Raw genomic sequence first — 26,588 nt, 5'->3', positions numbered from 1 at the left:
ATGTTCTGACATAGTGCATATTTCTAAGAAAATGAAACTGAAGAGTAAGCGAAAGTGGAGTTACAGCTGAACATTAAGTTTATCCCCGTTCCTGGCAAATAACATATGCCTTTTTTCAAGACCATTTTGGACCTGGCTAGACAAAACGGGTGGAAGGGCAGAAGGTGGAGAATGTCTGTATCCTATTATGAATTGGAGGAAATTACTGTCTGTACTCTGAATGCTGGTGGGCTCAGAGTATCCTGCTGGCACTCTGGTTAGTGTTGTAGGATACTGAACAAAAAGTGGTGAATTGTCTGTTTTTTGGCGTTTAAAATAACGACTAGGGATCACAAGAAGTTCTTTTAAAATATACTGTGGGTTTTCTATTGGCTTTCTTAAATTAATTGGAAACTTTCTGCTTTCTTTCAGGAGCATTTTTTCTCTGAAAACTTTGCTGCTAAAAAGCTCCAAACAGGAGAAGTAAATCCAGTCAGCTTGTCAAGTCACTGGCTCAGTGTAAAAGTGCTTTCATGAGGTAACGCTGGGCCAAAGTCAACTTTTCTTTCTGCTTCGTAAATCTGCAGCCAAGCAATGGGCCAGAAAATCTCAGGGAGCATAAAGTCTGTGGATGTGAGGGAGCCCCCTTATAGACCTGTTAAACGAGAGCTGAGAGGCCCAGATTTTTGCAAGCCTGCACGACTGGACATGTTATTGGATATGCCCCCTGCCAAGCTGGAGGTCCAATATAAACATGCCTGGAACAATGAAGATCGATCTTTAAATATATTTGTAAAGGAAGATGATAAACTAACTTTTCATAGACACCCAGTTGCCCAAAGCACAGATTGCATCCGGGGCAAAGTTGGCTACACGAGAGGCCTACACGTCTGGCAGATTCACTGGCCCACAAGGCAACGAGGAACTCATGCCGTGGTGGGTGTCTCAACAGCCGAAGCACCGTTACACTCTGTGGGATACACGTCGTTGGTTGGTAGCAATAGTGAATCGTGGGGCTGGGATCTGGGACGCAACAAACTTTATCACAATTGTAAAAACCAACCTGGGGTCACGTATCCTGTCTTTTTGGAACCAGATGAATCTTTTGTACTCCCAGACTCCTTACTGGTAGTTTTGGATATGGATGAAGGGACGCTCAGCTTCATGGTGGATGGACAGTATCTTGGAGTGGCCTTCAGGGGACTAAAAGGGAAAAAACTTTACCCCATAGTCAGTGCAGTTTGGGGGCACTGTGAAATTACAATGAGATACATCAATGGACTTGACCGTAAGTGTTACCAAATTTTTTCAGTATGCTATCTTTCAATTTTTCTCGTGTTGGATTACTTATTTTCTTTGTCTTCCTGTTGTGAAGTAAGTGTGCTAGAGGGGGGTCTGTCCGCTGTGGGTAACTTGTATCCCTGTAGTTACTGCCCCCAACTAAACTGTATGCATTGTGTCCCATCATGATGGTATGGATTGTATCAAAATATTTTCTGTTCTGAGAATTTTCTATTTTGGCAAGCAGAGTGGCGAGAAATCTGTATCCAAAGAAAGTGAACAGGCTGTGGAAAAAAAATCTTGAGAAACTTCTTGGATATATTTAACAGCAAAACTCTTTGTTTACTTGAGGATATGTTTTAAATCTGTGGTTTTCAACCTTCTTTGATTTGTGGCTCTTATTAAAATTTCCCATAGTAGTGAAACTCTAAGATGGTGTGTGTAAGCATACTTGAATTCAGGCCAGTAGGCTTTCTTTCCACAGTTATCTTTCCAGGATCCTTAGAGGCAGTTGTGAATCCCTAAGAATCTGGGCTATCAGGTTCCCAGGTTTTCTGTTCCTCAGACTAGCTTGGACCCAGTAGGCCTGCTTTGCTGTATCACAGAGCCAAGAACAGCTGAACCCTGTTAGTCCTGCATGAATTCAAGCATCTTTGCAAATATATTTCCAGAGCTGAGTGCTGCATGGTGTAGCAGAGAGATGATTCAGTAGCTCTGAACAGTCCCACTGGGTCTACTGCTTGTAATTATGTTGAACTTCAGATGACGTCCTGTGCAGGCATGAACTCTACATTTGTCTTCCCAATACAAACAGTTCGAAAAAAGTAAATAGGTTTGAACAGAGAACTTAACCTAAACTGGACTCCCATAGGCAAGCTGGGGAGCAAGGTACAGAGACAGACCAGCAGCTCTGCAAGAGTCAGCTACTGTCTAGAAAGGGACAGATTTAATGGGCCTGTTTGGACCTAATTTTCCCTCTTGCGAAGACCCTGGAGTGCTTCCAGTTGTAATTCCCAGCGTGTCTTTATCCAAGAGCTCTAATTATTCCAACTGAGAGTTAATTGTTCTGATGGCTGGCACAATTAGGCTACCCAGATACGATGGAGCTGAGAGATTAAGAAAGATGCAGCTGCTTCGTGGGGCCTCCTTTCTCTCCCACTGTGAATTATGGCATAGAAGGCTGAACAAGGTGGTAAGGGGCGGGGGGAGAAACCTTGTTCTTGCTTAATACTGTATCAGCTGAGCTCTTGAATGAACCATGCACCAAATAGATGACTTTAACCAAAATAGATGGCTGAATGAAATTTTTTCTTGGTTTTGGGACTTTACAGGATTGAGTTCTATTCATAAAGAGAAAATAATCAAAATTAATTCTCTGTTCATTTAACCGTGCATCTGACATACTAGCCACTGTAAGACCATAATTAAAAATTTGACCCTGTTTAAGATTACCTTTTGATAAACATCTATATTGGGCACTGGAGGGAAACTTTATCCGCAGCATCCTTGCAAGGTTGTTAGAGCCAAATGTTAAATGGCAACTTCTTGAGTACTTTCATAGGGGGGAATAGCCAAGGATCAAAACTATACTAGACATTTACTCAGACACTGCAAAGAGTTGCGTGCTAACAGTTTCCTTTTTTTGGAGGATGGCGTGGGGAGAGATGCTTTTGGAAATGGAATAGTTTTGTGTGGAAGCAATTTTCAGAATACTGGGAGTATCTACCAAGCTGAGCACAGTACAGCTCCGCTTGGTCTACCACATCCACAAAGGGAGTAATTCTGCATCCCTTTTGGGCTCTTCACTGGGCTGCTTTAAAACGAAAAGGATGTGAATGAGTTTGATAGAATTTACATGATGAAAGGGGATAAACAGAGAAGGGTAGCTGATAGCTGTGGTCGGTGAAATGGCAAAGAGGGAAAAATTCTTTTTGAGTTTCTTGTGGGGTAAGGGTAATTTTTTTTTCTTTCTTTTTTTTTTTTTTTTTTTTTGAAAAAGACAGGATAGCTTCCTAGGCTATTCCCAAGAAAGACGGGATAGTCATTTCTAAGTGTGTATCTATAGCTAAGAGTAAACTTATAAACTAAACTTTTATATAGGCCTAGGCTGGTCTACTCATGTGAAGAGGAAGTTTAAATCCACTTTGCTGCGAGGCAGTTTGACAACCTGAGATCACATCGTTTGTTATCACATGTTCACTGATCGATTACTGTCCTGCAACAAAAACAGCATTTAGAAACCAAAGTAGCTTGTCTGTCTGGTGCTCTAAAGCAAACACTTCATCTTCTCTGCTAGCAAGACTTGTATCAGGGCAGAAGAGCACTACAAGATTGGTCATGCGACTCCTTATGTTCGTGCTCAGAGCACTTAATCTTACATGTTTTATAATTATTTTTTCTTGTGAAAATCAGAATTGTTGTTGAGGAAGTGATAGGTGCCTGTTGCACTCACACATTTAAAGGCATTTAAATGTACTTATTTATGTGGGGTGGGTTGTTTGTTTTAAACCTTAGGAGGTCTCAGTTTTTCCCAGAAGTATCTCATACTGCTGATTGCCGCTTTTGGTAGATATGGCAGTAAACTTAGCTGTTCTTGAAACTGTGTGGTCAAACAGCAAGTTGTAACTTTGCTGTTTAACGATTGATTTTTTGCTGCTCGGAATGCACATTGCAGCTTGTGCTGGCTGTTTACGTGCTGTCTTACAGAGTAAATGGAAGCCTTGACTGCAGGGGTTTCTAGCGTTTTCAATACTTGCTGTTTAAATAGAAGACCTCTGAATATTTAAAGACCTGTGTATTTCAGTTGCCTAGCAAAGAATGAAAGTGTTTGCAAGAACAAAAAAGGAAAGGATCACATGATGGGCTTGTGCAGCTGCAGTGAACTTGCACTTCTGACATAGAGGTATAGATACGATGTGGACTTGGAAGTGCATTTATTATCACTGAGGTGGAAGTGTCAGGGAAGGATAAGGCTGCGGGTCCCTTTCAAGGACCCTGGTGCCCTCTCTCCTCTGGATGTTGCTCCTAGAATAATAGGGTTAAAATGTAGTTCTTCCAGCTGCTACTGATACCTAGAGTATTCCACGAAAAATGATAGAAAAAAAACCTTTTCCTCTCTGGCAGCAGTAGGAAATTGTACTCTGTTAGCTCACTTCTGGAGAGCATCAGCTTTCATCATTGCTTTGCCCTTTGGTAGAGGGAATATGTAGGGAGATGAGAAGACTGGGTAGACTAAGCATCTTTTTAGGGATGTTGGAAAAGGCAGGTGGTTGGCAGCTCCCCATGGTATTCGAGAGATGCCCATTGCTCCACCTGCCCTGCTGCTTGCGCTGGTGCCAAGACCGCATAGAGTCTGGGAGCTGCAGCAAGCTGTGCTGGCCACGTCCTGCTGTAATGGCAACATCTCATGTGGCCGTGGCCCTGGCAGCAGAGGCTGTTGGTACCTGTTTTGGCCTACGTGAGTCTGGAGTGCAAAATGCTGGCTTGTACATATCGCATAATTTTGGAGTTGTAAACAAGTATAATCTGATGGCTGACTCTGGTACACAGAAAATGATATCTGACATGTTTCTCAGAACAAGTGATCAGAGGTCTAAAAATATTTTACCTAAAGTATTTGTAATGGCTTTGAATTGTCTGTATTTATTTACTTTAGAAGCAGAACTATGAAAAGTCCTGGATAGCATAATGTAACTGGTTATCACAGGCTCTCTAGAGACTTTGGTGAGGAATTCCACGTTTGTTTCCAAACTATTTGCAAACGTTGGATATAAAAAGGAAATTGGGAGGTGAGCAATGTAACTAGTTTGCGTTTGTTTTTTTTTTCTGGCAAATAAAGAAAGATGATGTAAAAGAAAGCTTTTAGGGATCTTTGATTTGACCTTTAGCAATGCAGTGTACTTTTTATCCTATTTTTCTTGGAAATTTTAGAGGCAGCTTCACTTTTTCTTGGCTGGCAAGAAAAGTTAGTACCTGCTGAATGGTATACTTGACTAGAAAAATATATTTGTATTATATGTAATCAATTCTATAGTTAAATGGATATCAAATATTTTCCTTTATTTTGACAGTCTGTTACTCCCATGTAGTAAAAACTGTCTCTTTTGTAACAAGCCTGGCTGAACTGAAGAAAGCACATGCCATTTTTTTAACTGGGAGCGGACAACTAGAAGTCTCTTGTTGTTTAAACTTGTAACATAGCTGTTTCTGTATAGAAACATATTTCTTAACAAGTGATGGTGTCTTACTATTTTGAGTGAGATGTCTGAGCCTGGGTTAAATTTTGGGAGTGGATTGGTGTTGTCAGATCCTAACTTTCCAAAGAGTGCTGAACCACATGTGTGTAGGATTATATTCAGGCAGTTGAAGTAACTAGTTTGCTGTCAAAATAGTGATATGTTTCCCATTGCAGGAAAAAAATGAAAACTTTGAGAATTTTTCTTTTCTTATGGGCAATTTCCTAGAGCAGCAAATCCCAGATCTTTTTGGAAGTAGCCTAATTTCAAGAGAAACAGACCATGCAAGAATGTCTTTTCCATCAAAATTTTAAATGTTTAAAAAAAAAAAAAAAGTCACAAATGAAGCTGGTTGCCCAGCAAATGAGCAGGCAGACATGATTAATTTTGTTTTAATTCTGTTTCATTAGTGATTGATTTGTGCTTGCCTTTTTTCACACTGTTGTCGGGTGCAGAAGGAGGCTGGAAACCCAAGCGTGGGATGTTTGTGGCCTCTTGGGGTGTTCCTGAAGCTGGAAGGCGGTGGGATCACTAAGGGAGTCGGTGCCTTCGGGTGACCACTGTTAAAATGAGATGTCTCAGGTGGGGGTTACTGGGAGGAAGACCTCTGAGATGCCTGTGGAGGGGTCATAGCTTGCTTAGAATGAATAGAGAGTTGGAAGTGAGTGAGGGAGGCACAGATGAACTGCTGGTATTGGAGGGATGGTTGGTGACTAAAATACTAAAGATAAAGGAAAGGAGGGGGATAAATGTAGAGGGTTGAAGCAGTAGGTTGTCTGTGCATGGGTATTGCCACCTGGACTGGGATTCTGGGATAATACCCAGTTGTGTAGATTGTAGTGCAGTGATGTTTGTGCCTCTGTGCTGAAGAGGGCTGCAGAGGAGTTGTGAGGATAGCTGAAGTCCTTCCTCCATTCTCGGCCTGGGTAGTTACAGTATTTGGCCATATGAGCATTTAAGCAGTTGTTTCAAAATTCAGAGGTGGTTCAGAAAGTCCCAGTACAGGTCCACAGCATTTCAAAAAGGAAAACGTGTATCTGCTTTTGTATAGGCTTTTTTTTTTTTTAAATAAATGTTCACTTTGGTTGCATGGCAGTCCTAAGAAAAATTGGATCACAGACCACTGTCAGTCCTCAGAAAGATCTGGGAGCCACGAGCCTAATGTGAGTGTGGATAGTTGACTTTTGCATTTTTAAGTTTGTTCTTCTAAAACTACTAATCTGAATCCAATATAAGACTTATGTTGGTAATTCTTAGTGATGAAGAACAAAGTCCTCCTTTTTCTATCTTTTTAAAGCCAAAGTTCAAGATGTGAGTTGCATTCGATATGAAATGATAGTTTTTTGAAAAGTCTCTTTGACCGTTTTGAATTGCTCATGGATTCAAGCAGTGTGTATGGTTTAAAAGAACGACCTTGAAAGTTCTGATTTCAAGTCTTCCAAGAACTTCACAAGCTACTCTGAGAACAGTGAAACACTATATAAATGTATCTTGCAGATCATGGCTGATAAATTAGTACTCTTTCATTTTAAAAAGAAGTCTTGGGAAGAGGACCTAAGTGATGTGGTGGAAGACTTACTCACTGAGTAAATTGAATGCAGTGGCTTCTTCTGATCCTTAAATAAATCTGACAATTGAATAGTCAGTATTTTGAGTTTCAGAAGTGTGTGTTATGAGTCCAGTTCTGCCCTGCTTTGAACGGGCATTGAAGAAAAATGAACGTGTGCATTCTTTATAATACTAACAACATGACCCATAGATACAGAATATGGTAATGCAACTTACAGCTACCAGATTTGGAATTTAATGGCTTCGCAGGCTGAGAACACACAGCAAGGGCTGCAGAAAGGTTGTAATTGTGTAATACTATAGAAATAATTGAAATAAATGTTGTTCCCTGTAACTGAGTGCTAGCAGGATGATTTCTTGAGGAAGTTCTGATTTGTGCAAACGGTTTCACGTGCATAAGTCAGCACAGGGCACTCTGAATAATGCCATGAAGAAACATCTGTAGATGTGCGTCAATGCTGGCCGCCTCTGCATGCTTAAAAAGGCCTTCTGATATCTCTTCCAATTTTTTTCCCTGTTGTAGCCTGCGTGCTTTCTTAAAAGTGCGATGCAAGTCGATACAGCTACTGCCTCAGAGACTGAAATGTCTAGTTGGGATATGCTGCCTCCCTAATTAGGAACACTGTCTCCATGTGATTGTGGCAATTTTAAAGAAAACTACAGCTTGCCAAATTCTTGCCTCAACTCTTGATTGTTGTGAATTTGCATTAAGGAAGTACAAGTCAATGTTTAAATGAGCTTAAGTTTTGAAATGTTATGTGAAAGGAAAAAGAGCTTGAATTTTATACTACAACATGTTGAGTAGATTGTAATAACTGAAGAATAAAAAATGTCACCACCCTCCCCTCACTCCGATTTATATCCTTCTGCTTCTAAATCCCAAAGTCATTGCTCAGAAATGAGTAAATCTGGCAAGATTTGAGGATAATGCTGCCCAACGAACTGTTCAGCAGTGATGTCTGATGTCCAGCTGAGCCACATCTTAAAAATTCTTGTCTTTTTAAGTTCCAAGAAGAATAATCGTGCTCTAGTTGAACAGAGGCTGCAACATTTTTAAAGAAAAAAATAGTATCCTGATAACTTCCTTATTCTCTTTGAGGTCATTTCTGTTCAGAATTTAGTCACTTGGTCAAAACTGATGTTTTCATAGATCCAATAATTACATTTATGAGATATTTGGCGTGTTAGCTGCTTTTATGCCTGAATCTCATACTTGTAAAATCAGGAAATTTAAATTTCAAAATAGTATCTTAAAATTTCTCTTATCAAATAGAACAGTTATTTTGATATATTCTATAGCAGACCTTTTTTCCTTCATGCAATATTTATGGGTTTTTTGTCACTTAAGTGCAAAAGAGCACTGCTCTAGCTCGATAGCCTCTTACAGTTCTTGTTCTAATCCTTGCACAGCCCTTGTGCAGCTCTTCCAATGAGTCTAGTTGTTTGGAGTTCAAGGAGCTGGGAGTGTATACCTCTAAAAAGAGGGAAAAGACTTTACTTACAAATTCAATGCCAATTTATGGAAAACACTTGTGTATATAAGCTCATATTTTAACCTGCAGATCATTCTTGGAGTTTTCAGTACTTATCAACAAAGATATGGCCTCTATGAACTGTAACTGCCTATGAACCTGCAGAAGACTACCTAATGTAGTGTTAATTTATTTTTAATATCTGTAACTATTTACATCCCCAGATGAAACAGAAGCATTCAAAGACGAGTTGTATGTGCTTCAAGTTTACCTACAGTGAATGAATAAGTGGGTTAAAGCAGTTGTCCAAACAGAAATTCTGAGGTCTGATTTTTTTTTTTTTTTTTTTTTTTAACGTGCTAAAAGCCTTCAATGTTGCTGTAGCGCAAACATAAAATGCAGGTGTTTGGAGAACACGGATACCGGCTGAATTTGAGTGCCGTCTCTCTTTCTGTGTAGAGACTTGGGAACAGTCATCCAAGTTTTTGGATTGTAGGCTTCCCCTCTTCCAGCTGTATCTGGATACCCCTGGGGAAAAGCGGTCACTTTGGCCGTTGCCTTGCAGAGGCGCATCGCTGCTGAAGCCGCCCTAGGGAGCGCGGGCGGCTTCCTAGCCCATGGGCGAGAAGGCGCTTGGTGTCCAGCTGGGCTGGCGTGCAGAACAGAAATGCTCCCACTGCATCTGGCAGTAGCACTCCGGGAGCTTTGGGATGTTTGTTCTGTTCAGACCCTTTTGCCTTAAGCATTGCAGAAAGCCCCAGTTTAACCCATGAATAATTTTCAGACCTTAGGTTGTGTGTCTAACATACCCTGTGAAATAAGGGACTCATGTCTCGGCTGAAAGAACTGCATGGGAGCTCTGGGAGTTGAGCACAACTGCTATGGAAAAATTATTCTCCTCCTTCCTGTTCTCAGTTTATTTTAACTCGCGTTGGTCTGTCTGATAACATATCACAAATGTGGATTATAAATACAGACTCTTTTCAAAGGCCTTTTAACTATAAAGAAATCTTAAGTTAAAATTGTAGAATTGTTAACTGTCAGGAGAAATGTATGATTTCTCACGATACTCTCTTGAGTTTTCCCCAGAATGTTTTTCAATTAGAGTTTTTTTTAAATAGATGTGATTCTTGTTTATCTAAACCTGTTTGTTTTATGATCTTTAAGTAATCTATTACTCTGGAGGTTGCAGTAGAAATAATGTACTCTGAAAATGCAGTATAATTCTGTCTTGCTAAATCTTAGTAAGAATTTTCCCTACAGACATGCAATCAGAGGATGAAGTGGTAGCAATTAAGCAGCTAATGCTGTGAAAAAACAATCTTTAGCTTTTGGGATAATTTAACAGGAAGCAGTGTTTTTGGTTCCTGCTTTAGGAATTGGTGCGCTATTACCCCCCTCACCCCCTCATAAGCACATTTCTTGTCCTCTAATCCTAACTTGTTGACGTTTCTATGGATTCTCAGTCTTTTCTCAACAGCTTGAAGTCACTACATTGTCACTAAAATATGCTACTCTGTTAATTGACTTTTTCCTCCAGTCTCCTCCTTCCTGGTGGTCTGAGCACTGCCAGCTTCGTTATGTTTCTCTCCAAGATACTCTTCTTCCTTTCAACTCTCCAGCTTTTCCCCCCCACCCTCAGCTAAGTTCATCTCTTCTTTTCTGTTGGTGCACTCTTCTGATAAGAAAGGCAGGTGAGAATTAATTATCCTTGACTTCAGGTAATACACTTTTTGATTTTTATTAACAGTAATAGAACGTTAGGCTGAGGTGTCACTCTTCCGAAGGTAGATTTCAGTGTGAACTGTGTGACTTTAACAGTGAATGGTCTTTGTAGTGGTCCTGTGGGATGAATGTTGAAAACACATGTATATAAAATATTTACATATATATAAAATATTTATTTGTACAAATTATAATAATGTAGAGAATTGTCTGATTATCCCAGGTTGGTAGCAAATATTTGCTCATAAAAGCATGGTTGCTAGAAAGGCCATCCCAGGCTCCTATTTTGGGGAAGATTAACAATTTCGTGTCTTCCACAACTTTGACCTATTCTTAAAGACCTCCAGTGATAGATACTGCTCAGGCAATCTAAGGTACTCACCTTTACAAATAAGGGTTTTTTTTTTTTTACTTACTATCTAGTCTATTTTTTTTGTTTTGCTGCTTAACCTATTTAAGAGAGAATCCACTTGTCGTTAATCTAAAAGATACGAAGTTGGTAGCATACTTCAAGTTCAGTAGCTCCTGAGGCTAAAGAGCAAGTTTCAGTAGTCCACAACTGTGTTATGGTCTCTCTGCATTCTGACGCGTCTGTGCTTGTTCTTCCAGCTCTCACTCCTAAAGGTACTGCGGCAACTGCCAAATCTTAGCTTTAAGAAAAAGGTACGTTGGTGTGTTCTGTTCAAATGTTTCCACTGATTTCACATGTTTTTTTAAGAAATGAGAAACTTGGAGAGAGTAAGGACTTCACTTCTGGTCTTCAAATTCAAGTAAATGTTATTGTAATCTGAAGTCAAGTAAGACTTTGCAAATCACATTTATTACTCGAAAGCAGTGATTTAAAAAATTGATAGCTTTGCTTAATCCTTTTCTGAATTTGCTGGAGCTGTGACGCTGGAATTACTCAGTAATGAGAACTGATTTTCACAGGTTTATATTAGAAATAGAAATTTGGAAAATATATTTATTTTAGGATTTGCTCTATCTGTATTGCTGTCGGACACTCTACAGCATAAATTCAAGCTTCAGTGTGAATAATTATGCTTCTGCAACAGATTATCCAGTGATTTATTTATTTTTCTGCCAAAAACGTGTGTGCTTGTGCATGCTCTTGAGACATCATTTGCCCAGTCTTGAAGGGAGTAGTTCAGAAAATGCCTTTTGGCTTTTGCAGGTAACGGTTCATTTTCAACAGCTAACGTTTCAACAGCCTCCTTTTAACTCTTCCCAGTAGTAGTCTTTTTTGCATACTCTTGTGTGCACCTTTTGCTTAATGGGAGGTGGCTAGACACTTTGCCCTTAGTTAGTGGTTTGTCCTGAGATTTCTTATGGCTATTACTTCCCTTTTCTTCTGTATTATCTATACTGATCAGACTGTCCACATATAGATAAACAGAAAAAGTATGGCTGTTAAAGTCTTTTCCTGTGTGCAATACATGCTGTTTCCTCCTGGGAATTTTTGTAACTTACAGGGTGGTAATTTTCTTCTGTGGCTTTTGTTGTGAGGTATCTTCATGCAAATATTTCTTTGTTCATGATGGCAATGTGCTACTCAAATACTTAGTTTAATTTAGTTTTTTTGTGAAATGGGGGAGAAAAAGGCACAAAGTCCCTTCTGATATGTCATTCTTTCACAGGTCTGTTCATGCTCAAATGTGTCTTTATAGAAAGCCCGGCAATTTAACTCTCATTGCCCTAATAGCCAAAAAGGGGATCTGCTGCCGAAATAAAATCTGGAGTACATCTCCATACATTAATTTCCATGTCTTGGTTTTTGAGAATCATTACTTGCTTTTATTCTGTGTTTTGTGACTAGAGATGAACTAGTGGGAATGTGTCCAAATGCTATGCAGATAGTTTCTTTAACAACAGAGAATACACGCTATTTACTTAAGATTCATGAAGTCTATTTTACGACTATTGTTCTAGTTATACAAAAGAGTTATAGTTATGGAAACCGTCAGAGGTTGCAGTATGTTAGGCTACCTTCATATTCACAAAACAAGAAGGTTTCTCCGTTCCTCCTGCCACCTTTAACTTCTAAACTTTTTTTTCCTCCTTAGATTAGAAGAAAGCTTTTAAAAAAAAAAAAAAACAAAAAACAAAAAACTTTTCAGCATGAGATCTCTTTTCATCCTTTGCCTTGTTCGTGCTGACTGTGATGCCATGTAGTTTCCTCATAAATTATATTTCCCCTTAAGATACTGCTTTGTTTGTGTCTTTAGGCTTGGAAGTTCCTTCCCTTCTCTGATGGCACGCTCTTGCTGCGCACGGCTGCTGCTCCTCCGTCCCTTAAGGGCAGCGTAGCCTCGCGGTTCTGAGAGGCAGGTAGCAACCTGGTTTCCAGTTTGGGCTCAGAGCCAAATGCACTTTAGAAAGTCACAAGAAGAGAAGATGACCCCAATCTTTCTGTGATATGTTGTAATGAGTGGCAATTTCTATACTACTCTTCAGAGTATGGCAAAAATCATGTCCTTACTGTAAACCCACAAGGAAGTGTATCTGAAAACAAGCAAGCCTGGAAATGTTGCTGTGTTGTGCAGATAGTTGCACTGAAATTAATGACCCTGCTGTGCACCTTCCAGCATAAATGAGAAGAAAGTTGCCCCAACAGCAAAATTATGTTAAAATACGGCTGAAACTGTGAAGTGAAACCCTCTGAAGTTAGCGAATGGTAGAACTGAGTCTGCTTTCTGCAGCCGCGGTCTGAGCTAGAGAGTATGTGCGTTACGGCAGTCTCCAACTACATGCGTTCCTATTTTATCCAAGGTACTATGTTTTACGGTAGTAAAAGGTGATACGTTCTACTGTAAGGCATTGTTCTGTGGGGCTCTTGCCGATATTTTTTTCCCTTGAATATTTCCCCCCAGCCCCCTGTGGCTCTGTGAGTTAGTGTTATTTCTTAGTTTCTATGGAACAGCTAAGGGGTACCTCTGGCAGAGCAAGGCAGTCCCTGTGTTTCCATGCTCAGTTTTATATTAGCTTTTTAAAATAATAAAGTAGAAGTTCTGTTAGGGGTAACAGGACTGGACTAACGCCCCACCTCTGGCTGTATGATTCCTGTGTCTGGAGGGAATTTTAGTTATGGTGAATAAGAATATAAGACTAGCTTCATGTCTCGTGTGAATGTTTCTGTCTTGAACTAATGAACTTTCAAGCCTAGCCCATATTCTTGGGCTATTTCTAAAAAAAAAAAAACAAAAAAAAAAAAAACCTTTTAGAAATGGTTATTTTTAGCACTTTTTTTCGTCAGTTTCTTTGCTTCGCTGGATGATTTTTCCTGGTAGTCTTGATGTTTACTTTTTGTTAATAACACAGACTGGTAGAGTTCCTGGGCTACAGACAGGTACCAGCTCGGCAAAGACGGTTGCATCTTTCCTACCACTGAGTGAAAATTCAAGTATGCCTCTAAGCAGTAATCTGGGAATGTTTTATGTATGAAGACCTTATTTACTGAAGGAAGTAAGTTTTCAGATGGATTTTTAATTGCTATTAAGCAAGTAGTATGGCAGATGTTACCCAAGAGGGTAATCAGGCACCAATCCTGTCCTGAAAAGTGTGGTTTACTCAGGCAGTCCTGCTGTGTTTGTGGAGCGCATCCTTTGCGTTCATACTGTCAGGATCTGAACGCACAGCTTACAAACCAGTTTCTTGTTTGTATGGTCTAATCTAATGATCTTATTCCAGAAAAGCAATTTGGATGAAACGTATTCTGAGCAAGAGAGTGTAGGGGATGCTGAACAGGATGATTTTGGTTTGAGGGTCACAATTGCGTTTTCGGAGGATGGTGTTTCTATTTCTGTAGCACACAGTATCTCCATATGGAAATTCATGTTTGCCTGTGTAGTTTGTGCATTAGATTAAACGAAGTCGTGCTTCTGCTTTGCAGTAAAAAGTATCTGGAAATGTTTAATAATAATCTTGTATATGTCACTGTATTTTTTTTAAAAGCCTTGATACAGCATCTTGAAGCTTTAAAAAAGTGTGCTTTCCCCGCTCTGTGGTTTCGGCTAGCTTGACAGTTAAAGTGTGTTTAACCAAAGCAAAGTGATTAGTTTCTTTCAGATCTTGACGCTTGTCAGATCTTGTGTTTATGTTGTATTTCTTGGCTTTCTCTTAGAGGGTCTCTAGTGACTCTCAAATACATTCTTCTGTCCATCAAAACAAAACAATGTATGGGCTTGTAGGAGTAGCGTATTTACGCTTTCAGTAACGCAATGCTTGATGTTTCTAGAGTTGCTTCATTTCTGAATCATTCATATTATGTAAAATGCACTGGAGAGGTTTTGTAAAGAACTTTTATAAAGGTTAGAAAAAGTTTAAAGGCTTATGATTTTTTGGGGGCAGGGTTTTAATTAATAAGTTTTAGTTGTAAAACTAGCATATGTACTACGCAAATAGCAATGTCTTCTGTGAACAAAAAGCTTCCCCCTAGGACGTTGCCTCTGGTGAAATGCCCGATTCCTCCCCGGCATCGTATCGCGGTCCGCAGCTGCGACGCAGGCAGCCGCCGCAGCCTTGGGAGCGTGCCTGCCTGTCTTCCCCGAAGCCCTCTCTTCCAGCCTCAGCTGGTAATTGTTACCGTCCTCTTTGCAGTATTAGCTGTCACAGTGCTGAAGCTGCAGTGACAAATTTGTGCAGCTTTGACTCTCACCCTACCAAAGGCTGCCGTTTCTCATGAAACAAGCACCGTTAGAGCGAGCGACTTTGGTTAGACTGGAGTGGAGCGTGTGTATTTTCTTCTGAGGAAATGACAGCTGCTCTCTGAGTTTAAACTGATTTTCCTTGTGCTGCAAGGTCTCCTCGTCATGTATATGTATGCGCTGTATGTTTGTTATTTTAACTAGAGCAATTGCTTTAATGTACTGTGTGTGGCTGTAGCCATAACCGCGTTTCTACCTGAAGCGTGCTTGCCATATGTGTAAACAATTTGCTGATTTTAGTGGTATGACCTATTGGCCTCTGCCTGTATAAACAAATGAAGGCCAAAGTGCAGAGAGATCAGAGAGGAAACTTTAAACATCCTGCCAGATCTGCAGTCCATTAAGTATACGTTAGTATTTGGTTACAACCAATCCTTTTGTACTGCCAAATAACTTGTTCCTAACACATTTGGGAAGGATTCATCTGGTTCATGGATACTTTAGCGAATGTTTCTTGTTTCCTTTTACTTAAAGGAAATTTTGAATTGTCCGAATGCTATCCAGCTCCATGTTCACATGGAACAGCTACTAAGAGTGCAGCCACCAGCCTGGAGAGGGCCTCTTCTCGTTCGGACGGCGTGAAGCCCAAGCTGGGCGATAGCATGTGCTTAAGGACCTCTCATGGCTGTACGGTTCTGTGTGCGTTTGTGTTTGCCCTCGTGTTTAATTATCTTTGTGTACTAATGATTTCTGTAAAAAGGGAAAAATAATCCAAAGTAATAAGCATTTGGGAGACCTAGCGGTTCTAACGTTCATATTTTTGCCTGAAAGTGTTGTAACAAATTTTGACTGCCTTTAATAAAGGCTTGCCCTGGATAATCCTTTTGAGAGACAGTAAAGGAGATTGCATTGCTGAGCCAGCATCACAATTCCCACGCGTTTAGACTTTGGAAATATTCTCTCTTAATGAGTCACACAGTTCTTTCAGTTTCTTGATTTCCATTTGGTTTCTCTGTCTTGCAGTTCTAAAAGTGGTTGGGATTTTTTTTCTCCTGCTGCCTAACTTTGTGCTGTATGTTTGTACGAATTAAAACAAGAGAAAGAGGACTTTCTAAATCTTCTCTGAAGGTGCTTTCTGTAGCCTCTGGACGGCACTGTAATTAGTTTAATTTTTTGTTTGGGGATTTAATTGCGTGTTCTGTCTGATGTGGCACTTGCCCATCTGTAGCTTCCTTTAAAAAAAAAAAAAAAAGTAAGCTCTATGAAGTGTCATAATGACATTGGTGTTAAGTTAAGAAACCAGCTTTCAGTGGTATTTTCTTGTCTTGAGAAGTCATGCTAACACATGCTCTACTTTAATATTTAAATCTCTATCTATATGTAAAGTTGGGGAGATAGACTGGTGGGAAAAGGGATATGGTGTAGAAAGTGAAGAATGCCATAGGAAACAAATGACCCACATGTAACAAAAAGAAATGTGAAGGGAGGAGGAAAAGAGAGAGGTAAAGGGAGAAGTACTGGCAATATCTAGAAGGAGATATTTGAAAGATGAGATGGGAAGAGGCATTAGTGCTTAAAAGGGAGAGAGAAGACAAGTAGGGAAGTATGGTAAGAGGATTTTAAAAAAAAAAATTGCTGCGATTGTGAAGGAAGGGAATAAGCCTTAGTGCAATAAGCCAAGTAGGACGTGGAAAAGAAGGAAGGACTGCAGAAGCTCCTGAATGACTAAACATCCCTCCTCTCTTCCATCAGCAACTTTCCCAGCGAGAGCAGAGGAGTTTGGGTGCTGGCCCTGCTGCACAGCAGGGAGGAAAAAATCCCCATGTCTCCGCGGTCAGGAGCAGAGCCTGGGGGGTTTCCTGGCCGCGGGAACTGCTCCCTTCTGTACGTCACGCTCACAGTTTACAGAAGGCAAAAAACTTGTGTTTGCTGTTTTCAGCATACAATTTTTGGGAATTACTGTGATGCTCTTGGCATCTAACTGGGTCTCCTGTTATTCATGACTTTGCAGCTGAGTTTTTCAATTTGAACAGAAATGTGTGAACTGTTAATATTTCTGGACCCGAGAGGCTGAATTAACCCTGCAGATTTTTCTGATATAAATATTGTCTTAATTTCCCACATACTTTTATGTTTCTAAAATCTTTTTCTTAATTTTCTGAATATTTATGAAAATTAAAATCTGTTGTTTCTATACAATATCTTGTGTTCTCAAAAAGAATATTATTAACTTCCATTTATATCAGATCACCAGTAAAAAGTTTGAGGGGTTATAATTTTATTAACTAAGGACAACTGAGAAGCTTAAATGATCTGTGGTGCAAACTTTTTAAAAATACAACATGTAACTGTGTGTATTTTAAATACTAGAGTTGTGGTCTTTTATCATCATCCTGGACAGCTCTTCTGGAAATGAATCTCTTTCTAAATTGGCTATATGAACAATACCCACTCATGAACACAAACTACAATTTCCTTGAGAATTCAGCTTTTTTTCCCCTAAATAGCTCATGCTGAGGAACTTCCAGATTGCCTATGACCCATTTTTTCAAACATCTTTCATAAGGTGTGTATATATATGCTATAATCATAAAATGTGACTGAAAATAAGTTTGTCATTAAAGCAGAATTGAGATTAAAAAGAAGAGGAACAGTGGTTTGGACTTTGAACCAAACAGGGGTTGTGCCTTTAGCAGCTCTGTGGCTGCGCAGCAGCAGCTCTGTCATTCTGTATTTGTGTGGTGTTTTTTTCTGGACGTACCGAGTCTGGTGTGGTGTTGAGATTGCAGATGTTAGAAGTAATCTGGTCAGGGGAGCGTATGTGAGATGCTGCGCACGAGGATTTTGTGCATGAAAGCTTATGAATGAGAAGGAGTTGCAACAGAAACGTAGCTAGAGTGTAACTGTTTGCAAAAGTCTCAAGAAGTATGCCTTCTGGGGAAACTGGGGGGAATCTATCCACTTCAAGGGTGCCTTTTGTTGCGAAATCTTGCTGCTGTCATTAGAGGTTTCCTATTGGGGAATACAGTATTGTGGAAGTAGCCCTTTATTTTTTTTTTTTTTATGGTGCTAATTTTGGAGCAAGGAGAACCATTACGGTGTTGTGGAGGAGAGGTTTCTCAGCAACCCACTTGAACACACTGATCATCAAATCCAGGAACTCTAAATAACCTCTTCTCAGACTAGTCAGCTGGAACCACCATTCACTTTCTGTTCCCCAAATTTCTGTGATGATAGAAACTTACTCAAAATGTAAGTACCAAAAATAAACATTTTATATATGAAACATGAGTGGGGATAAAATCTAAATGTCACTTTTAACATAAATATAATAAACTACTTATTCTCCAGTACTTCTCTGAGTTAGTGAAATTTTGATTTAACTAATAGTTACTTTTGGTGTACATGCTCTAATTTGTAAGGCATTTTAATAAACCGTGGTAGTAAGCGTGTTGTATTACATAAGGAAAGCTTTGCTTTCCCATGTGAAGAATAACAAAATATCATTTATGTATCAGGTAAAGCTGTCAATTTTCTTCCCTATACTCCGGAAAAAAACAACATCATTAGAAATGTAAATTTGAAATCTCAATATAAGCTCCGTTCCCAGCGTGGTGTTTACATAGGTGCCTTTGTGTAATCAGAAGTGCTGACTGTGTTTGCTTTGATGTGGGCCCCGGGGAGCGTTCTGATTTTCAGGGTATGTGGTAGTATCACGAAGATGGTTGTCTGCAGGTTGAGGAAGACTACCGTGTGGAAATAGGAGAAGTGATTTGTAACTGTGTGTTAATAATCTTTAGACAGGAGGAGCTTATTTAGTATTAACGCCTGCTCGTTCCCATCACTGACAACTACTTGCATTAACAAATGTCACTATTCATCTTTCTTCCTGTTACATGTTTAGTCACCCTTATAAACAGGATAAGATGTAGACCCTAAGCCTATTATTCTTACCTTCTAGGTCTTCTAGGTCTCCTCCCTCCTCAGTACACCACTGCCTTTTGTAGTGTTGAATTTCTCTGAGACAGATTAGGCTTTTAAACTAGAGCATTTGTCTAATCTACATGATCAGTATTTGAAGTAGTATATGAAAATAGGAACTGTTCTGCTCTTAAAGCAGGTGAAGGTGGTAATCACATAATCCGGAGGCTGTTCAGTAGTGAACAGTACAATCAGCGGTGAAAAAACATTCATTTCTGTAACCAATATGAAAACATACATTAAGCCTATAAAACTTGGTTTTCAGACTTCTCAGATTAAGATTTTGAGCCAAAAAGGCAGATGGTAAATCCATTTCCAAACACTAATCTGACAATAATATCCGGACGCTCGAGGAAGCGCAGCAGTGTGGCGCGTTGGTCTGAACGCCACAGCCTGCTGCCGGGGGTCGCCTGCCCCCGCGCCCCCGGGGCGGCGAGCCTCAGGCAGCGCGCGCCGGCCCCCTCCCAGCCAGCGGAGGTGGCGCCTTGCCTTGCTCGAGTTCATCTCTAGTGACTGTTTTGAAACCCTGAGTTTGCTGGAGGAAGGGAAGGAGCGTTTCCCTTCCCTATGAAAGATGTTGGCTTCATCTGAATGCAGGGTTGTAAATCATCCTTTTTGTCATGTTCGCTTTTTTCTTTTTGTTAATCCGTGAATGAGACCGTATTCCTGCAGATTTGAAGGAGGGCTCTGCCCAGCTGATTCTGCTCGTTCTGTTGCAGAAACAATATGTAAAAAATAGGCTTTTGAGGAAAAAAAAACATAGCAGAATTCTTGAATAATTTAGGGTAAGCCAAGTGGGTGTCATAAAAACGTAGGTGTGCAGGGTTGTCTTCAAACCGGAACACATCTAGTCTTGAATTAATCCCCTCTAAATAAACTGTAAGAAGGGGGGGAAAAAAAGTTTTCTTTGACTGGCAAAAAGCGACTAGCTTTGTTTAATGTTGAAAATCATGGTAAAACTGGTCTAGTTTTAAAGCACTCGGTTAGCCTTGTGGATTAAGAAGAAGCCAAAGAGAAATGGAGTTTTAGCTTATCAAAAAATAGACTGGGGGAGGGCGCTGGCTAAATACCCTGTGGAAATCTTCTAACCACCAGCACAGAGAAAAGTCTATTTTGCTTTCATTTCAGAGTTGGTCTCAGTCACAAGATTTCTTAGCTCTTTGACTTTGTTTGGCACAACCTACATAACTATTTTCTTTCTTTTTTTTTTTTTTTACCCAATGTGCAAACGGAGCCTTTTCATTTAAGGCCTCATGTTTGTTGTTACATGATACTGTCACAGAAGGAAATACTCTGGATTAAGCAGGATGAGTTTTGTCCGTCTTCCAGATCTTTACTTGTTTTTAGGTAATGACTGCCATGTTTGGCCACATCACAGACGGACAAATAAGCCTCTGCAACCTGACCCAAAGTATCCATGCCCTGTATTGGGACATCCAGGATAGCTAAATAAGTATATGTATGTATAGGTATGTGTGTGCAAATACACCACACACACACGTGCATATATATATTCATTATTATTCATGGAGGGCCTGTCTTGAAATCCTCATATTTCAGAAATGTTTCTGGAAAAGTGAACCCAGCTGCCGTGCAGACAGCAGCCTCTGAAGATTTTACTTCCTTCCCGCCCCCCCCACCCCCAACTAGGTAATTGTAGTAGGGAATTCAATGCCCTCTAGGCCACTTCTCGAGCTATCCGTCTCCTGTTGTTTCCTGCCTCACAGGACAAACTGCTAACAGTAAAGGATTTCTACTTTTAATTAGGTTGACGAGATGCATGCCCTGAAGTACATTAGAAGGCGCAGTCATTGAGCGTACTATCTAGGCGTTTTCTGGGTGTTCTTCGCAGTTGTGTTTATCTGGAGACTTGCTCTTCAGCAGGGTATGAGGGTATGCACACAGTGTCTTCTAACTCGTTTCTCAAATTTACATTAAAACTCACACTCTTGGGTTGTCCACATTGCCTGCTGATGGTGACCCGGAGCAGCCCAGAAGAGCCTCCAGGCAGCTGGCTCACGTGCAGCCTCTGCTCCTCCAACCAGTTCCAGCCTCTGAACTCAATGCAATGACAAAAAAAAGCAGTAGAGAGATAATACAGAGCTCTAATAGGCTCTGTGGTGCGAGATTTTATTAGCAGTAGTGTACTGTTGGTCCTGAAAGCAATGTTAAATTGATTTCCTTTTGGCTATTTAGAGGCCAGGGATTCACTCTTATTACATACGTACTGCTAAAAGTGGTATTCAAATGATAATTTTGAAGAAAAATAAATGGCAGCAGAAGTGGTCTTGATGAGCATTTCTCTGGCTACTCATACAATGAGTTTTCTAGAGTCTTTTCAGCCACTTTAAATTTGAGTTCAGTCTCTTTACTGTTGCTCTACATCTGTAAAACTGGAACTTCCACCACTGGAGCGGTGATTTTGCAGCATTTTGGTTGGGATTTTTGTGCTCAGATTACAGAAGCAATTATGTTACTCCCACTGAAGCCTCAGACCTACTTCTGCAGTGCTTTTCAGTTCACCTGATGTTCCAGTTGAGAAAACAAGTTTATTTTCAACTTATTATCTAGTTAACCTTATGTACAATAAATTCTATTACAGAGGGAAGCTAATATGGTTTTTGCTTTTATTGAATCAGACTATAGAGTTAGTGTTCAGACAGTTTTAATTAAAAAATTAAGAAGAATCTTGGCTTCTGTTATTAGAAACTGTAATAAAGTGCAAAATTATTAGGCAAGTGGATATATGTGATGATGATCATAATAGTTTCATGGAGCAGAGTTAATGTCATATTTTTTCAGAGTTCTCTGAAGGTGGTGGCACACATGGGAATAAGGGCCATCCACTAGGTTTTGAAAATCCAGATACTTCAGAGAATCTTACAAAAACATCCGTTCCAAAAAGCCTGGAGCCCATTAAAAGTATGAAACTTAGTTCTTTAGAGAACTTTATAACGGATAGGAAACAAAAGGTAGAAATAAATGGTCAGATTTTAAAATCAACGGAGATTACAAGGATCTCTGCTGGGATCAGCTCTGCTCAATATGTTAATACTGAGCCGAAAAAGAATGTGAATCTCAAAGTAATAATTTGTACAACATTTTTCCAGTTGAATAAATCTAGACTGTACTCCAGGAAGTGGTGTAGAAGAGTCTTGCAGTATTTAGTAACTAGATAATAAAATGATAGGTGAAATGCAGTGATGGTACATGCCCAATAATGCCTAGTGGCGGATAGGGGAGAAGATAATAAATCTGCCTGTACCTAGTCTGTGAAGAGATCTTGCACACAATGAACTGTTGCCTCCTGGAAAGAGATCCTGGGGGCATGGTGAATAATTTTTATAAAAATATTAGTGATAAGTGATCCAAACAGCAAATGCAGTGTTGTGAATTGGAATGAAACAGGAAACCTTGTAATGTTATTGTCATGCTTGTATCTTGAAGTACTGTGTGCATATCTGGTCCCTCTCTATAACCCTCTTTCTCTTCTCCCAAGTTTAATAAATAAATATTAAAGTTGGAAAGTTAGTAGGCTGGTTAGAAAGAAACAATGGCTCCTGTGCAAGGAAAGAACAAATATGCCTTAGAAGAGTAGCCTTATGGAGTCTAACTGAAGGTGTAGCTAGCTCAGTTGTCCTGTCTTTGCCAATGACAAGTAGTAGATGGCTCAAGGAGACTATGGGACCTGGGGGAGCACTTAGGATATTTCATCCAGCTAATCCCTTAGCCTCATGTCACCTGTATTTCAGTGACTTATTTAGCAAGTTGTATACACATTTTGTAATCCTTTACAGTGAGTTCCCTCACCTCTCCAGTCTCCTTTTGTGGACCTACGTAAGCTTTCTGCATCCAGAGCATTCGGTGGCAGCTTACAGACGTGTTGTGGGACAAATCGCCTCCTTTGGTTTATTTTGGCTAACCCCTTCAGTCTGAAAAAGAAATAACTGAGGGGAATGTCCAGAAAATTTCTATGCATTCATAAATGGCATAGAAAAAATGACTGTGGGTGGTCTCTTTCAAAATCTGACAGCTGAGGTGTTCCAATGAAATATAAGATGCCTGATTCAAGGAAAAATAAGTCCTAGAGTGAAAAAGTTAATTGTGGGAATCACTGCAACAAGATTTTGTGAAAACCAAAAGTATATAAAGGATCAATCTGCTAATATGTGTTGAACATGACGAACCAGCACAGGAAACTTAAACTGCTGGTAGTCAAAAAATGGAAGATATATAGAAAATCCTGAGCATAGCTATTTGGTTATAGCATATAGTATAGCAAAGTTGTTCTGAAGTTGGAACATTAGTGTTCCCCCCCCCCCCCCCACACACACCTTTCCCTCTTTTTAATGACAGGGAGACTTCACCGTCTTTTAGTGTTCTGGAAAAGTACTTTGATAGCAGACAACAATGAAATAGCCTTATCTGCTTTAAAGAAATGGAGATTTTGTGTAGTGCTTTCTTGAACATTAAAATAAATGATTGATTTATACATTTACTAAAATTAAAATGCCTTAAAGCAATAGCAGTGTGCATTTGTGGTTATATATATATATAATGATCAATGATAGGATAGATTACATGACTTGTGTGTAGTAAAATGTCAAGTACTTCTGAAGAGCTGAGCACTGAAGCTGTTAGCATGAATTGCACCAGACATTACATGACGTTATCTGGTCATATAAGGCAAATTTCAGTTCTGCAGCTCTATGAATGAGATTAAAATGAAGGATAGGAATACTGATGTTAGAATTATTTGATATTCTGTTATTCTTGTGTTTTCTATTGCTAACTAAATGTTTAAAGTAGTTCAGAGAAACTAAAAATAAGTGTGTGGGTTTGTTTTGTTTTTTTGTCAGCCAGTTTCAACTATTACAACAGTTTAAAACAGAAGCAGCTTAAATAGAGTATTCTAGGTAAGCCTAAACTGCACTTGGTAAAGATTGGACCATGGCAAAATTCCTCCTGTTGCACCATAGTGGAGTTAATTCCACCTCTTTTCCTGAGTTGAATATGACATGTCATTCGGAGGTATCCCTGTAGCCACTACGTTATCATTCATTCAGAACTGTGGATCACAAATATGTTGTAAATACAAGACCTTCCCTTCTGAGGAAAAGCAGTAATTATTTTGTCTTCCTTTTATCTATAGAAAAGTAGATATAGCCCAAGCTGAGAAGGGGCGTGGGAGGAAGAACTTCCACTTCACAGTGAAGTACTTTGAGATCAGATCTAAAAATGTTTCTGGTACTCACACTGACAGCTAATGCTTCAGCATAGCTAGGAAGCAAATGTCTCCTCCTGGCTAATTTTATATCTGTTTGATTAAAAACAACTTTATGAAAGTGATGTTGGCAGTTTGACATGGGTCGAATAATTGTTTGAAGATACAGTATCTAAAATATGAGGAGTTACAGTCTGAAAAATGTGTAAAATTTGACACAATAATAGATACAAAGACTGCTTTATGGCAGCCAATAGCCAAAGACCATTTATGGCAGCCAGTTCGGCCTTTCTGGTTTGCTTTCACAATATAAGGATCAATGTCTTTTAATTTATTATGTATTTATAACCTAACTATTTGGTGACTAATACTAGTCTACTCTGTCTTGTGGTTGCATGTATTTTGAGGTTTATGCTCCATAACATGCCCTTAAAGCATTAAGCAGCACGTGGCAAAAGCTGCTTCTTGCTTCGTGTTGTTGTGTACTGTTACCATGACAGTTGGTGTAAATTTGGTGTCAGTGGGTTGTCATGGAATATAATCACTACTAAATTTGAAGGCAGGAAGCAAATATTAGGATACTTTTTGGCAGCTGGTGAACCTGGTATGACTTTCTCTCTGTTACAAATCTTCACTTTCACTAAAAAATCACTAGCAAATACATCACCAATAAATCCCAGATGAACTGTCTGTAAGCAACACTGCTGCTATATAAAAATGTGGATTGTAAGAAGAAAAATGTGCATTCCTAACTTCTCTCCTTTTAACTGTGGAAAGTTTATTGAAAAGGATACAGAGTTATCAGAAAAATTAGTTACGGATACCTTGAACCATTGAACAACCTTGGAATAGCTTATTTGTGGACTTAGTTATCTGCCAGCAAGCCTAATCTATTTGACGTGAATTAATCCAGTCCATTAAAGAAGGTCATTTACCCATTATTCCCTGGACTGGAGCTCCAGATCATGATCTGCCCAACTTTGGCAAGGTCTTGCATTAGATAACCCAAGTCTTCTCCCAGCCCGAAATGGTATCCCCTGCACACCTTGCTGCTTCCATGTTTTATTCCTTAGTAGCATTAGATGTCTAAGTGGCTTATGTTTTCAGCTGAACTCATGGGGCTGTCTACTGCCAGGCAAATGCACCGGAGAGTGTTTGGAAGGCCAGCAGCTGTGACCTATTAAAAAAAAATTTAAGCGTTTAGTTTTCCTCTGAAGTCACATTACTGTTAAGTGACATATGAAAGCTTGGTGCATTTTTAATGTTTAATTTTGCCTGAGTAAGTGAACCATTGGCATTTAGTGATAAATTTTTAAACAAATAAAACTTTGGCTTTGAATTCATTGAGCAGGAAGAATCAGAGTAGCTTCTGAGCAGTAGTTTAAAACTCTTCCAGAAGGTGGGTTTTCTGTTGGTTTTATTTTTGTTAATTCAGTGTTTTGCCTAAGCATTCCTGTGATCCAGTGGCGATGGCTCAGGTTCCCCTTCTCCCTGTGCTGTAGAATTAACAGAGCCCTAGTCGATCTACTGCTTTGCTTGTAGCTGTAGGCTTAGCTGCAGTCTTTCCATTGGTCTGGCAGTGCAGGGATGGCTTGCGTTTGCTTCACTCAGGAGTTTTTTCTCTTCTTGGGATGCAAATATGGTGGGCTGCCCTCTTAATCGCTGTAAATCAGTGCGTTGCCCCGAAGCTAGTGGCACGAAGCCAGCCTGTGTATTAGGTGAGAATTTGACCAACTGCCCATCTTCTCAAACTAGTTTTTTTTTTAATGCTCTGGTCTGCAGAGAGTGGTGTGCAAGCTAGTATATAAAGGTACGTTCTGCCTGGTATCTTTTCACCCTTCTTGCCTTTCTACTCTTCTAGTTAAACTCATAAACCGTAACTTTGAGCATTAAGATCTGTTTTAAAGCTAGTTGTGCCTCCTTCTAAAGGAATTACCTGAACTACTTACTTAACGTTTTATTATTTTTGTCTGACAAACACTCTTTTCTTCACATTTCAGATACAGAATGTAACTTCACAGGACCCTGTCCGTGCAGTCCTTCTGTGTACGTTGTCTTTGGCTGTTTTACTGAGAGAAATTGGCTTCTTCAAAAATTATAGCACAACAGTGCTGTGATGAGGTTATAGCTTGAAAACGTCATGTTCTTTGCTGGCGCTACGGCCCCTTGAGGTACCAAAAGCATTGAGGAAGGGAATTGTAAGGTGCTGCGTGAATGCCACGCGAAGGACAGGCTGGCCGAAGGCACGGCCGTGGGGCAGAGCAGGTGTTCGGTGGCAATGGAAAGCGTCACTTCTCTTTTCTGTGTTGCTGTTTTGGTTTTGGGGGTCGCTTTAGGAATCATCCTTTTGGTTGTCTTGGTCAATAAGCCGAGTACTGAGCAGGGGTGGAATTTGAAGAAAACCTTCATCTGTAGTCAGCTCAGAGTCCTGTAGCGCAGCAGCAATACAATCCGAGAATCTTGCTCTTTGTTTCCTTTT

At 39.8% G+C, this 26,588-nt stretch overlaps 1 protein-coding gene across 5 annotated transcripts in view; it reads left to right on the top strand.

Annotated features, from left to right (window-relative positions):
• SPSB4 (splA/ryanodine receptor domain and SOCS box containing 4) overlaps positions 1–26,588 on the top strand; it is a 100,657-nt gene that overhangs the window by 26,290 nt on the left and 47,779 nt on the right. For all 5 annotated transcript variants that reach the window (XM_068954015.1, XM_068954012.1, XM_068954013.1 and 2 more), the window contains one exon: positions 412–1,267. In XM_068954015.1, coding sequence (XP_068810116.1) covers positions 574–1,267 — 694 coding nt within the window. In that variant the 5' untranslated portion in view covers positions 412–573. The remainder of the gene's footprint in view (positions 1–411; positions 1,268–26,588) is intronic.

This window comes from Struthio camelus, chromosome 9 (genome assembly GCF_040807025.1).
Source record: "Struthio camelus isolate bStrCam1 chromosome 9, bStrCam1.hap1, whole genome shotgun sequence".
Classification (NCBI taxonomy): domain Eukaryota; kingdom Metazoa; phylum Chordata; class Aves; order Struthioniformes; family Struthionidae; genus Struthio; species Struthio camelus.
This window is presented reverse-complemented; position numbering and strand designations above follow the sequence as displayed.